The following is a 15,870-nucleotide window of genomic DNA, read 5'->3' as shown; positions in this document are numbered from 1 at the left end:
TTTGGAGATTTTTCCTAATTTCTTATACTAAGTTTAGGTTTGTTCAAGCTAGTATTACGACGCGAAAACTTCTTTATGCATTGTATATATGTGCTTTAGAATTCGTCAAGCAGATAAAAACGTTGGTTAAGAATATCAAATTTAATTCAAATTTTAGGTGTTAATTACTTTTGGAGACTGATGATTTATGTTTTATAGACCTGTCAGAAGTTATATAAAAATGTGATATTAGTTGTTTTTATGTATGTGAAACGTTTGAACTTTTCATGTTATCTATTCTAGGAGTGTGATTGGATGTACCTATTAGAGTAAAATTTTACTCTAACTTTAGTTTTTACTCTCATTTTCACTTCTTTCCACTAATCAAGTGAATAATATTTCAACCATTTTACTCAAAAATTTGAGAAAACTCAACAAAAGTAGAGTAAGATTTATCTCCACTCCCCATTTTCTAATTTCTGTCCTCCTTTTCCCATTTTTTTTTTCACCATTTACTCTCATATTAACCAATCACACCTTAAATATGCTAATTAAAAGTTCTACGCAAATGTAAACCGAACTATTTGAAAAGACTGGCCACGAGAATAATCTTAGACTCTTTTAGTCCCACAATCATGTTTTTCACGAGGTTTCCTTCTCCTAGAAGTCACTAAGAACCCTATTCGGATTCTTCAAATTTTCATAATTAAATCCTGAGCTAAGCATACGTGCGGCGCGGGGGCATGCAGGTTTAAATATATCAATGAAATGTTCGATCAACTTGGTTGGTTAATTGATTTTAATACTCGTATACGATCCATAATCGATTCTGCAAATCATTCTTGGATAATTTATTGGATCGAAACTGACGACGGAATAAACCCGAATATATGCTTTGCATACAAGTGTGATTCGAACTCTCGAGGAATCTCTATTAGTGATGACTGCTTACCCACGTGGTATTTAAAAAAATTTCAACATCTATATAGTCTACAGACTATAGCTATTAGCTAACAGAAATTATTAATGGAAATGTTCGATGCAACTACGAGACACTTGTCATTTTATAAAATTACATATTAGCGGGAATGATTGGCTGATGCACCACTAAAGTCTTTATTCGTAAATCGTAACCGTTAAAATAATGAGCTAACATGATTATTTTGTTTAATAAAAAAATTCTTCAACTCATTTTGAATTTTTTTAATTGCGGAACAATGTAATAGAATATGGGGTTTCGATTTTAATCGATCGTACTCCGAATTAGATGATAAATATGGTTGCCTAATCTTTATTTTAATAATATACAACACATTTATAATAAGGCGAATTAATAAAGAAAAATATAGAACGGTCGATATCCCCAGAGTTTCCAAGAGAGCTAAGCTAACTCAAGGAGTTAAGATATGCGTAGATGTATTTACATCACATGTATCTCACCATAAGAAAATATTTTGTATGAATACATCTTTTGATGGAATCAAACAGTAAAACCTTTTAAAAGTATGGGTACTACAGAATTAGACTAATTAACAATATAATATTTTCTTAGACTAATTAACAATATAATTAACAGTTAAAAAAAACAATATAATATTTCTAAGTTAGTATATAATATATCCACACTCACTCATTATTAATTAGAACTCATGATTTATTGAAAAAAAAACTAAGAAAAAAAATTAACCAGCAGACTAGCATATATTGAAATTTTATGTATCTTGTAATTTTCATAAACCTCCCAAAACAATTGCAACTTTACAATTTAATGCATAATATTATTTTGTTAATATTGCAACAAAAAAATAGAAGAAACTGAGAAAGCATATGGTGTAGTAATGGAAGGGGACCACGTAGCAGTTGCTGGGAACTCTGCAGCGCGAACTCTGAGCACGATTATTGAAGAATTCTTAAAGTAGGATTTTTAGCGGAATATAAGAACCTGTTTCTTAATTTTTAAGTAAAAAAACTAAGAATCGGTTCTTAAAACGGTTTTTAACTTTTTTAGTTAAAAGTTAAGAGACAGGTTTTTGTATTCCGCTAAGACCTCCACCTTAAGAATCCCAATAATCATGTTATTAGCAAATAATCATGTTCTTAGCGATCGGTAAGAGCGGGAAAGGCGGAAAGCGCTTTGTAGGCCCCACAGTCAAATGGGTTCCAGCGTTCAGACACACCGCAGTATCTGGTTTTCCTTTTTCTTTTTTAGTCAAGTAAAAACATTTGCCAAAACATTAAAGTCTCATGTTTTATTTTCCTATAATAATTTGCAACTATAAATTTAGACCATACCACGCTTCAGCCTCTGTCTCTATCAAGCCCACACACACACTTACTGATTTACAATTTCACAACTCAAATCTCTTTCTCTTTCGGCTCATATTTGCAAACAGAAACAATTAATGGGTACGTAAGTTGTTCAGTTTGTTAGATAATACGTAAACAAACTTTTATATAGTTCATATGTCCTCATCTGTTTTTATGTTACTTTCAGTAAGATTCGTTGAAGAAAACACAAAACATATGGAAAAAGAAACAGGAAACATATCAAACACGGATGTAACGACGGTGAAGAAGAAAGTTCTTCAAGATCTTAGTATCAACAATGGAGGAGGATTAGTCAATTCATGGGTCAATTCCATGAGAGCTTGTTCTCCTACTCATCTCAAATCTTTGATGAAACAAAGCTCTTGGCTCGTACGTATATTATTCAGTGATCATCAAGCTTTTATATCTGCTTCTTATCTTCTCTCTTATAATAGAAGAGGGTTGTATAATATTTGCAGACAGAGCATCCACCAGCTTTAGATATGTTCGAAGAGATTCTTCATGTTTCTGAAGGAAAACAAATCGTTATGTTCTTGGATTATGATGGCACTTTATCCCCCATTGTTGATAATCCAGATCGAGCTTTCATGTCTAAGAAGGTTCATTTCTAAACCTATATATATAAACAATAGAAGAAATCTAATTATTCAAAAAGAAAATATGTTTTACTTATTCTCTTTTTCGGTCTGATTTTTAGATGAGAAGAACATTAAGGAAACTAGCAATTTGCTTTCCGACTGCCATAGTTAGTGGGAGGTGCAGAGAAAAGGTATTTTAAATTTTAAAGTAGCGCGATTAATTACTAGTCATGACTAAATACTGAATCTAAATACAACAATGACAATATTCAGGTTTATAATTTCGTGAAATTAACTGAGTTGTACTATGCTGGAAGTCATGGCATGGACATCAAGGGACCAGCGCAAGGGTCCAAGTATAAGGAAGTAAGTTTTTTTTTCTATAGTGTTGAGTCCGTTGACGTAAATAAACCATTAATATTTTTCTACTTTAGAATTTTTCTTATATATTTCTCATTTTCAATTATTATTATGAAAATTACAGGGTAAATCTCTTCTTTGCCAACCAGCTACAGAGTTCCTCCCCATGATCGACGAGGTCACATTCGCCTTCAAGATTCAGTCTCATATATACAATAAGAAAAAGCTACTTTATTGTTACTTACATTATTTTAAATGTTTTTGTGCAGGTTTATCAAAAATTAGTGGAGAAAACAAAAGTAACTCCTGGAGCCAACGTAGAGAACAATAAGTTTTGTGCATCTGTTCACTTCCGACGCGTAGATGAGAAAGTACGATAATATTCTATTTATTATTCTATTTAATATTCTATTATTAGTGTGACAAAAATAAAATGACGCGATCAATTAATTTATTTATATATTGACAGAACTGGAGTGATCTGGCTAATCAAGTTGGATCAGTAATTAAGGAATACCCTAAACTCCGTATTACTCAAGGAAGAAAAGTAAGATATTAATTAATACTATTTTACTTAATGGTTTTATGTTTACTTTCTTAATTAATGGGTTATGTTTTGGTAAAATCGTTCAGGTTTTGGAGATTCGTCCTATCATTAAGTGGGATAAAGGCAAAGCACTAGAGTTTTTATTAGAGTCACTTGGTAAAATCTTCACCAATTAATTAATTATGAGTAACATGACTACTGTTGAGATTTATAGTATTAATTAAAATTAATATTGGCCTGCGTAGGGTATGCTAATTGTACTGACGTTTTCCCCATTTACATCGGCGATGATCGCACAGACGAAGATGCATTTAAGGTATATATATATATATAATCGTAATTACTGTAATATTCAAATTAAATCGTTATTGTTCTTTTGCCCAAGAAAAAAAGTCATTTTCAACGATCTAAGTAAATTTGATTCAACTGATGTTGTAGATATTAAGAGACAAAAGACAAGGTCTTGGCATTCTTGTATCCAAATTTCCGAAGGAGACTAATGCGTCTTATTCTCTGCAAGAGCCTGATGAGGTATTAAGTTTATAGTTCGATCTATGTTATTAAGTTCCTATCAAATAATTTACAGTTCCTTAAACTGTTCTTTATTGTGCATATGTCATTAACTGACCACACCATTTTTAAATTATTCACAGGTTATGGATTTCTTGCAACGTTTAGTGGAATGGGAACAACTGAGATCTGGCGCATGATGAGAGCTATAAGTACATAAGAATGAAATCTTTTTTAATAACTTGTTAATCTAGTTTTTCCCTATTGTACTCACCGTATCTTTGACAAACAGAGAAAAAAAATTGTACTCAAAGGCTCAACGCGTATGTATAAAATCTTATTACTAATTGTTGTCAATTCTTAAAGAACATATTTATATAATTGCGATTAGTTTTGTATAATTTTTTTGCGCATGTATATAAATACTTGACATATATCATCTAAATGTTATCATGATTTTAAAAATGAAATGAAACTATAATGGTATAAGTAACTCTTTCATTTCAGTATTAAATAATATTTCAGTCTTTAATAAGTTTTTTTGGATTTTAAGTTCAAAATAATGACAATTAATCAAAGTAAACAAATTCTACCAGATATTGATGCAATTAGCACTTTTCAGTTCAGGGTTGAATGTTTGATAATAGTCAATCAAATATACTACTAACTTACTTTTAATTAAAAATTTTGAGTTTTTATATTCTTATTCTGATTCTCCATTTCATATATAAAAGTATAAAACTAAAATATCTGAACTAAATAAAAATTGGTTTATATTATATTGCCAAATTAGAATTTTGAATAAAATTGGTTTAAAATTTTTGGCGGTGAGATGCTTCTTTATTTTGATAGTAGATTATAGACTATCAATTTATACTTTTCAAAATACTTTTTTGTTTTTTGTTTTTGAGTAGGTTATAATCGACTGCTAGTTAATATTCTTAACCATGTTTTGGGAGTTATTGTTCGGGTTTTAATTTTAAATTTTTTAAATTTTATTTTTGAAAAGTGATAAATCTTTGTAAAATGATTAAATCACACATGTACACCATTTATTTGTTTTCATTTCTCTGATTTATATATATATACTATTAGCAAGTTTTAAAATTTAAACTACATACACATTAGTTTTTTAAAAAACATAAATTATTAAAAATTTATTTGAAAACCATTTTCTATTTATTTAATTCCTTAACTCATTGTTATTTGTTAGTAAATTTTTGATACTTTCCAAAAAAAAATAGAATCTAGACAGTCTAGTATTAATATTTGAATTGTTATAGGGTCACCATCCCATGTGGTCAATTCAATATTTTGACTCCGAGAGAAGATGCAAAATAAGACTTTTCAATATTTTCCTTATAAATAATTAATGTAAGGAAAAAACAACTAGCTCTAGTTAAATAACATGTTCAAGGACCAACTTGATTGACTTCTTATATCCTAGACGTGGACCTAATTATAAGTGTGTTTGTAGTCATGAGAGGTTAGGAAGAAAACATTTTGTTAATGACTGTAGGTAATTAGATAAATAATTATCGTTATTTAGGCTTTGATTAGGGTTTTGTCTTACGTTATTGGCTGTCAACTTTAGAACAAACCATTAGTGATACTACACCCATTTCTCCCGACGTGCCACAAGAAGATCGTTGTGAGATTTGGTGGCGATTAATTTATAGCTTTAACTATACGATCCATTAACTAGTTTAAATGTTAAAGCTCCAAAATTGTTATCGCAGTAATATTTTAATCTATATGAAGTGCGTATACATTTTAAACGACCCTAATAAGTTCTTAGGGAGACTCCTATGCTACAGAAAAATAATTGAGACTTAAGCCAATTGGCTCGTGAACTGTGAAGCTTGTCTGAGATTTCCAATCACACCATCATTGACACGTGTTATCACTAAATTTAACTAATGTATTTTCTTATTCAAACGATTCAACAAACCTCGGAGTATTTAATGTATATCGACTACACAAACCCTAATTTGCTTTTATTAATAAGGGAAGCAACTCTAGATCCGAATCTTTCATAGAATCATATGTGCCTCATAAATCATAATGCATCTGAGAATTGAGTCGTTTGGCAATGTTCTGTAAGATATAAAAACATAGTTACGATAAATTTCGAACTCTCGCCAACTATTTTACCAAATAATTAGAGTTTAGCAAGGAAATTCTATCATATATTCCTTTAGCAAAAAAAAAAAAAAAAAAAAAAAAAATTCTATCATATTCTTTTTAAAATCGGTTACTCATAAGAAATTTGGAAAGCAGAATTACCTATTTGTAGAATTTAAAATATGAAAGAGGCAAAAATGCAAAACCGAGGACAAGCTTTGAGACTTTGACCTTATATTATATATGTCCACTATGATTAAATCAAGCCAAAATTAATAAGTATGTAGTATCATTATTTTTATTTTGGCTTAAACACTTTTTCCTACTCTGGCTTAAGAAAAATAAAACCTTTTCCATTGGGTTAGGAATTTCAACTAAGAAAAAGCATAGGTTAACAATGCATGACTCTAAACAATATCTTAAAACTTGTTGGAAAGAAAAAAAGTTAAGGCCCTGTTCGTTTACGTGTCGCACGACATGCGACATGCGATCTACAACTAAGATTACGTTCGTTTTCGTGTCGTGCGACCTGCGATTTGCAACCTGCGACTAAGATTACGTTCGTTTTCGTTTCGCGCGACCTGCAACTTGCGACCTGCGACCTGCGACTAAAACTATGTTCGTTTACGTGCAGGTCGCGCGATCAAAATTTTCTTAATTTTTAGTCGCTGTTTTTTCGGACGATTTGAATGGGAACCCGCGACTGGTCGTGCGATCAGTCGCGCGACATCAAAACGAATAACAACCTGCGACTTGCGACATGCGACCAATCGCATGTTACACGACAGCAAAACGTACAACAATCTGCGACTTGCGATAAGTCGCAGGTCGCATGTCGCAGGTCGCGCGATAGATAAACGAACAGGGCCTTGGTTGTGAAGAGTTGGAACCCACCAGAAAAGGTGAGATAGATTCTCTATAATTTCACCTTTTAAACTTTAATTTCTACAACTATGTCTTTTGAAAAATAAATATCTCAGGCTCCAATTATTGGCCGACAAAAATTCACAATCCTAGAAACACGATAATAGTAGTATTCGACCAATTATTGTTCGCCGTAATTTTCTAAGTTCGTAGACCTTTTCTTTTACACGTAGGTCAATCTTAAGAGATTTATTCACTCAAGAAAGTATGAAAATAATGCATGCATTCTTTGAAATTTTAGTTTGATATCAAGTGAATGCAAGCGTACTAAAGCTAACGTGCTTCACTTTGACATAAAATAAATTGGAAATTTCGGGCATTACTTTCCTTGTAATAATAATGTTAGCACTTTAACACAATAAAAACAAAGCCGAGATTAAATTTCTAAGGAACCTGCCCAAATCGACTATTCTCCAAAAAGTTCTACTTATTATATATATATAAATATTCCACGAATCGTATTTCTTGTTAAATGTTATAATCTTTAATGTTTTAATGAAATATATTTTAAGAAATATGTGTAAAGACGAAACACATAGAAAGTTTCCTAAATTTGTAATAAGTAAAACAACAAGCAATTAATCAAAACAATAAAAATTGGGTAAATGAACCCTTCAATTAAATAAATCCAAGACCAGCAAGACTTGCGTACTATGTATTATATAATACCTCATTGGATGTATCTACAATGTAAAAGAAATTATATATTATAGTTGTTCATTAGAAACCCCAAGAACAGTTCACATGACCAAGATTCTTTTTTTCTTGAACCATCTGGGATCATCTTAAGGTGTTCTTATGAATGACTTTCTAAAACGTGTTCTCTGAATGTTGTGTTCATACGCATACCACATCTAATATATAATATATATATGTGTGTATGGGAAGTTCCAAACTCTTTGGCAGCATGTGGAAGCATGTGACTCAGATGCCCTCATTATAGGGAGCAGAACTTATGTGTCGATATTTTACTTGGACAATCTTCTCTAACTTGTTATAATTATTTGTTTACTAAGTCTAAATGATTTAGTGAATAGTTGATGGGCTTTAAACTAAATAAATCAAGGGAAATAAGAAAGTAATACTTTTAAGGGAATACGGTTAAAGAAAGTACAAAAACCATAAGAAGAAACATATATAAATAAGAGATGGCAAGAACCATGCGTTCCAACGAGACCATGTGGAAGTGTAGGAGAAAAAGTTTGTATTGTTCTTTTAATTTCCGGCGTTTAACTTGTATCACCAACCACTGGTCTCCAAATGGGATAGAAATTTTGATCACCAATAAAATTATATGAAGAACAAAACATGTCAATTGTATTAATTTGTTTATAAAAATGATTTTCGAATAAGATGAGTATGAGGCTGTGGATTTTGTACACACAAGATTTTTCTAGGTGATCATCATATGATTTTTTTTTCCTTTTAGTATTAGCCGGTGGCTCAAAGTAGTTCCACTGCCCAACTATATTTTTTATAAACCTCGCCCATTTATGCATCTTCAGTGTAAATGGCCAATTTGCCTCGCCTGTTGATATCCACTATCTAGTTCCACTTATTCGCTAATTAAAGCTTAATGGGTTGTTGTGGTATGTGGTTAACTAGCATAATACCGATTCCAAAATCCATTGCACTAGCTATGGCAGTATACTATGGTGACCATATCTGAATGTATTCCCATTCGTGTTGCCAATAACTTATTTGAATATAGTACTTATTTTAGATAACTGCTTGTTTAAGAGCTAAATATAAAACCACAATACACAACCATCAGAAAAAAGGCATTGTCGATGGTCAAATCAACAGAATCAAAACAAAAGCATGACCACAGATATTTATCAAACCGGCTTCACTTCACAACGCAAGAAAACATATGATTTAGGAACCGTAAGGACAACACTAGCCCACTCAACCTTTCCCCAAACTTCCTCATCGTTGTTGCCCCTTTCAAGCGCAATCACCGCACACCAAATGTTCTTGTTTTGCCGACGAGGCGGCGCAAACTTTCCCCACAAGATCAACAGTTTCCCACCGTAGTTAGCTATTTCAACAAAATAACAAAGACGATTCCCGTTCAATGTAGCCAAACCTTTAACAGCTTTCCATTCATTATGCTTTATGTCATACCACAAGCAACTTTGTCTACCACATTGATACCTTACGTTATCTATCTCACACTCACTTTCGATCACAAATGCTTCTGGAACATCCCATTTACCTTCCTTCGGATCATAAACATAATCCATCTCCTCAATGCTCTTAACGCAAATTTTTCCTGTTTTCACCTCCACTTTCTTAATCAAAGTTACACGTAGCTCAGCTCCAGGGTCTGGTAACACTACAAGAAAACAGCGATATTCTGACGGACATTCCGACGGAAAATGAAATCCTCGGAATATCCCGAGGAATTTCCGAGGAAATTCCGAGGAAACACAAAATTTGGTTTCCTTGGAATTTCTTCGGAATATACCGACGGAATTCCGAGGAAATATCAATCCGTCGGAATATTTCGAGGAAATTCCGAGTAAATTTATTTCCTCGGAAAAAACCGATGAATTCCGAGGAAATATTATAGCCGTTGGAGAGCCGTTTGGGGATTTTACAAAATTCCGAGGAAATTCCAACGAACTAGCCGTTGGCGTCGGAATTCCGTCGGAATTTCCTCGGTCTGTCGGCAAGATTTAACCTATAAATACAAGCACTCCTCTTCCTCTTCATTCACTCCATATCTTCATCCTCCCTCTTACTCTATTTACACACGAATTTGATTCATAAAAAATATGTCTTCTTCAAATTATTTTCGTTCTTGGATCGATCGACCTCATTTGGATCCGAACACGAGATTGCTTACGGAAGAATACCAACGAGGTATAACCGAATTCATGGGGTTAGTTCACCGACAACCGGAAGCAAAAACAGGTAAGTTAAGATGTCCTTGCTCTAATTGTAAAAATAGAAAGGTTATTAAAGAGTGGGATGTTTGGACTCATCTATATTTGAGTGGGTTTACACGAAGTTACAAAATTTGGTATCATCATGGGGAAACTGATTATGAACATGGTAGTACTAGCGAACCTCAGCCAGCGGTTAGATTAGAAGAACCAATTAGAGCGGATGTAGATTATGGTGTAGGTACTGAGCAGATGGTAAATGATCATTTTAGAGGGGAAGATTTACCCAATGCAGAAGCTAGGAGATTTTATGATATGTTGGATGCTGGAAAGCAACCATTGTACGAAGGTTGCAGAGATGGTCATTCAGCTTTATCATCTGCTACATGATTGATGGGCATTAAAACAGATTATAATTTGGCTGAAGACTGTGTGGATGCGATTGCTGATTTTGTAAAAGGTATTCTACCCGAGGATAATGTAGCTCCTGGTTCATACTACGAGGTTCAGAAACTCGTAGCTGGTCTTGGTTTATCGTATCAGGTAATAGATGTATGCAGCGACAACTGCATGATTTATTGGAGGGCGGATGAACAGCGGGTTACATGCAAATTTTGTGGGAAGCCTCATTATAAAGATACGAGTGGAAGAGTTCCAGTGCCATATAAAAGGATGTGGTATTTGCCTTTGACGGAAAGGTTGCAGAGGTTGTATATGTCTGAACGCACAGCGCAACCAATGAGATGGCATGCGGAGCACTCAACAGATGGTGAGATCAGACATCCTTCAGATGCAAAAGCGTGGAAGCATTTCCAATCAAAGTATCCCGACTTTGCGTATGAGAGAAGAAATGTCTACCTTGGATTATGTACTGATGGTTTCAGTCCGTTTGGCAAGAGTGGAAGACAGTATTATCTATGGCCCGTCATTCTTACACCATACAACCTACCCCCAAACTTGTGCTTGCGGCGAGAGTTTTTGTTTCTCTCGATTCTCGTTCCCGGACCAGAGCATCCTAAGAGATCACTTGATGTGTTTCTTCAGCCACTAATATATGAGTTGCAACAACTATGGGCTCAAGGTGCTGAAACATACGATGTTTCGTGTAAAGAAAACTTTCAAATGCGGGCAGTACTAATGTGGACAATAAGTGATTTTCCAGCATATGGTATGTTGTCTGGATGGACAACGCATGGAAGGCTATCATGTCCATATTGTCAAGATAACACTGATGCTTTCCTCAATGGTATACATTACAATTGTATAAGAAATGAAATACGGCAAAAAAATTGATGTTTTGAAACCCCAAACACTAGTTCCTCGGTATTTCCTCGGAATATTCCTAGGAAATTCCGACGGATATTTTACTATCCGTCGGAATGTCCTCGGAATATTTTCATTTTACCGGGCAAATATTTCGCGAAAATTGAAATTAGAATTCCGACGGATAATATCCGTCGGACCCTAGGTTTTATAACCACGAGCCACTTCTTCTTCCCCATTTCTTTCTTCTTCCTCTGCGCGACTCCTCTCTTTTATCTCCGGCGATTTCCCCCTGAAATCCGACGATATCTCCGGCGATCTCCCTCTTTTCTCACACAAATCATGTAAGGACCCTATCCCACTCTCTTAGGTTCTATTTGTTAGGTTTTTGTGTAGTTTTGATAGATTTTTGTTAGGATGATTGGTTAGATTGGTTAGGACTGTTATTTTGGTTGTATAATAGGTTTAGAATTGTGATTTGGTTAAATAATTTGTTTTGTTGAATTGATTTATAATTTTTTTATTTTTTTGTATTTATAAAATCGATTTTTGTATATAAAATCGATTTTTGTATTTTACAAAACGATTTTTTCTATATAAATTCGATTTTTTGGATTTTACAAAATCTTTTTTGTATATAAATTTGATTTTTTTGGATTTTACAAAACATTTTTTAATATCTAAAAACTTTTTTTTTGATTAAAAACTATTATTTGGGATTTAAAAAATATTTTTAATATATTTATATATTATTAAAACTATTTTTTGTAATTATTAAACTATTTTTTATTTATTAAAACTATTTTTTATTAGAACTATTTTTATATATTTATTAAATATTTTTAATATCTATAAATATTTTTGTTTGATTAAATTATTTGAGACTTTTAAAAAAACAAAAATAATTTATATATTTATGTATTTATTAAATATATTTTTTTAATTTACAGGTCTTATGATGATCAGATCCGGCCTCGACAGCGTCGTGGTCGTGGTGGTACGGGGAGCCAGTCTCGGGATTCCAGCCATTTTCAGGATTCTCCTTCGCCCCACAGCTCCAACCATACATCTCCCTCTGCTGCACCCGCTCCTGCTCCTCTCGCTCCCGCTGCTGCATCCGCTCCTCCTCCTCCGGGTCCTCCGGGAGTGATGAGTGTTGCGGAGTTGGTTCAACAGCCCGGTCGTGACCATCTTCCGTATCTCACTCCGTATCCACATGGACGGGGTCAAACATGGTAATTAAACATTTTTTTTTCTTTAAATTTGGATTCATTATTAACCGTTTGTTCTTTTTATTAGGTTCAACCGATCCGGGAACGGGATCAGCGCATGGATCAACCGTATGATGTACTCGGCCCTCGACAAGGGACATCCGATTTTCACTCACTTCCCTACCGACAAGCAGGTTCTGTGGTTTCGTCAGTTTGCGGTAAGTATTCTAATTTTTACTTCCATTTTTAATCTTTAATATAAATTTTCTACTAATTGTGTTTTTTTTTCCAGCAAAAGTTCAACTGGAATTCCGATGAGACGCTCTTTATCTATCACCACTTCGTCCATAAAGTTATGGACAACTATGGGAAGCAGATCCACGAGTGGAAGAAGAAGTGGGAAATCAATAAGGTTCGATTTAATTTATTAAACAATTTTTTAATTTATTAAACTATTTTTAAATTTAATAAACTATTTTTTTTTTATTAAAAGGTCCCAAAGTCGATGAACGACACGGTCTGGAAGGAGTTGTGTGCGCATTGGGATAAGGAAGAGACGAAAGAAACTTCTTCCACCAACTCCACCAACCGCAGGAGCGACCGTAAAGGGATGGACATCTACAAGCATAACTTGGGTGCTCAATCTATTGCCACTCTAGGAGATCGCATGGTAAGTTCAACTGTTTTTTCTTCAATTATTTGAGTTTCAGAATTTTAATTTATTGTGCATTTCTTCTAATTTCTAATGTTTCTTTAATTTATGTTTTTTTTCAAGGCGGAATAAAATGATGGCGAGCCGGTTGATGATCTCGCCCTAATGAGGAGGGCGTATACCAACAAGAAGACCGGCCAGATTGATGACGGTCTTGTGAGGGACGTGGTCGACCTGATCCAAACTCAGGTGGTAGACGAGGTGTCTCAGCTTCAAACCGAGGATGACGCTTCGACGGCTTCGACCAATTTGTCCCGGTTTCGAATCAACGAAATCGTTGAATCCGTAAGTTCTTTTTTTTTAAAGTTCAATTCATTTATTTCTTGGTTTAAATTTGTAAATTTGGCTATTTTCTATTCAGTCGGTTCCAAAGAAGAAGGGACGTTTGGTCGGTTTGGGTCGTCGCACCCGGTCGGTTCCTCCTTCTTCTGCACCACCGCCCTTTGTTGATCCAGAAGTACTTACGGCTCAGTTGAAGGACAAGGATGATCGCATATCTTTGTTGGAGACCCAGATGGCGGCTCAACAGGCGGTCTATGAGGCACAGAGGAGGCTGAACCAGCAAATGATGGAGATGATGCAGAGGATGTACCCGAACGAGGTGTTCCCGGACGTGCCAGACCCGTAGTTTTTTTTTTTCCAAAAACTCGGAATGTTTTATTTTTATTTCTGAAACTTGAATATTAATTAATATGATTTCAATTTTAATTTTAATTTTATATTTTCGAATTTAAATTTCAAAATTTTTTTTTTTTATAAAAAATTAATATTTTTTACATTCCGAGGAAATTAATTATATTTTTTACTCGATCGATCGATGCGTTTTTGGACATATACCCATCAATCGATCCGTTTATATAAAAACGTTCGGAATATACCGAGGGACATCTTCCTCGGAATATACCGAGGGAGATGTTCCTCGGAATATACCGAGGGAGATGTTCCTCGGAATATACCGAGGGACATGTTCCTCGGAATATTCCGAGGAAAGGTGTCCCTCGGTATATTCCGAACGTGTTTTTATAAACGGGTCGATCGATGGGTATAAGTTCAAAAACGCATCGATCGATGAATATCCCGACGAAGATCTCCCTCGGTATATTCCGAGGAGATTTCCGATAAACTAGTGCTCCTCGGAATTTCCTCGAAATGTGTTTCCTCAGAATTCCGTCGGAAATATCTGAGGGATTTCCGAGGAAAGAAAAAATTCTGAGGAATTATTTCCGAGGACTTGTTTCGTCGGTATGTCGTCGGAATAACGTTATTCCGACGAAATTCCGACGATTTTTTCCCTCAGTATCCATGTTGTTTTCTTGTAGTGTAAGGGTTCCCATGTTTGAGTCTCTGGATCAAAAACCCAGCCCAATTTGTATATTCATCTGCATGACAACCTCCCATCACGTAAATTTTATCATCAAAGACGCACGCAACGGCATTTGCTCTAGCTACCGTCATGCTAGGGGCTTGACGCCACGAGGGACGGGTTTTATCGAGCAACTGTAAGCAGACGTGAAGGACGTTTTCATGGGTTTCAAGTTCCAATCTAGCCACGTAGAGCTCCATGGATAAGATGAGAGAGCAAATGGTCTTGCAGACTAGACTAGGGAGAGTTTTGGATAGTAAGATTTGATATTCGGGCTAGACAGTTTACAACTATTTCTTCTGGAAGTGACAACAACGACGGAGGAGATGGATTCTTCTTCTTCTTCTGCAGTTGTTCGACATCGGAACTCATAGCGGCTGAGATTGTAACAAAAGTAAGATGAAGCTTTGTAGATTATGAAAATACGAATTATCATATAGTAATCTTATGTTAAAAATACCTCTTCGCCTTCTTGAGATCAAACCAGCCTCGAGATGTTGTTTCTTCTGTATACTTCATTATTAAGAAAAGAGACAGATTAGGTCTTTTATAAAAACCTGCATTCACAGTATATATATATATATATACCCTTTGTTTAACCTGCTTGAAAACTGACCCATTGACTTAATTATAGTCAAAGTCCGTCTTGAGAAGACAAATGGGCCTTATAAGAAGGCTTCAAACAAGGCCTATTATTGGGCTCTGGAACCTAATCATGTGGTTCTAGTTTCTCACAAAGAAGCCCTCGTACGTCCAGATAAGTTTGCTTGCGGGTTAATTAATTGACGTGTGATCCAAAATTTGAAATTGTTATAAACCATATATGATGGATGTCCATAACCGTCCCGGTCCATAAACGGCCCAATACCTAGAGAAAGAGAGAGGTGGCCGCAACAAAAGGAGAGAGAGAAAGGCGGCTAGGAGAGACAACAAACCCTAGTTTCATTTTACTTGTATTTGTATACTTTCCATATTTGTATCTTTCCTTTATCTCTTTGTAATCTCACATATATAAGGGCACATTATGTTATGAATAATAATAAGACATTACAGATTCTAATCCCTTAAGATTACAACACG

The 15,870-nt window shown here is 34.4% G+C and overlaps 1 protein-coding gene and 1 pseudogene across 1 annotated transcript; one reads left to right on the top strand and one right to left on the bottom strand.

Moving 5' to 3' along the window:
- The first annotated feature begins 2,248 nt into the window (after nucleotides 1-2,248).
- On the top strand, nucleotides 2,249-4,738 carry LOC125604141 (probable trehalose-phosphate phosphatase H). Its single transcript, XM_048774694.1, has 12 exons — nucleotides 2,249-2,385; nucleotides 2,474-2,676; nucleotides 2,766-2,906; nucleotides 3,005-3,076; nucleotides 3,159-3,251; nucleotides 3,370-3,423; nucleotides 3,515-3,616; nucleotides 3,715-3,792; nucleotides 3,879-3,948; nucleotides 4,038-4,108; nucleotides 4,231-4,323; nucleotides 4,446-4,738. Exons 1-12 carry the CDS (start codon nucleotides 2,382-2,384, stop codon nucleotides 4,500-4,502), a joined length of 1,038 nt encoding a protein of 345 aa, XP_048630651.1. The 5' UTR covers nucleotides 2,249-2,381; the 3' UTR covers nucleotides 4,503-4,738.
- A 4,044-nt stretch (nucleotides 4,739-8,782) lies between these two features.
- Nucleotides 8,783-15,162, bottom strand: LOC106430479 (annotated as a pseudogene).
- Between the last annotated feature and the right edge of the window lie 708 nt (nucleotides 15,163-15,870).

Source organism: Brassica napus, unplaced genomic scaffold (genome assembly GCF_020379485.1).
Source record: "Brassica napus cultivar Da-Ae unplaced genomic scaffold, Da-Ae ScsIHWf_46;HRSCAF=85, whole genome shotgun sequence".
Lineage (NCBI taxonomy): Eukaryota > Viridiplantae > Streptophyta > Magnoliopsida > Brassicales > Brassicaceae > Brassica > Brassica napus.
This window is presented reverse-complemented; position numbering and strand designations above follow the sequence as displayed.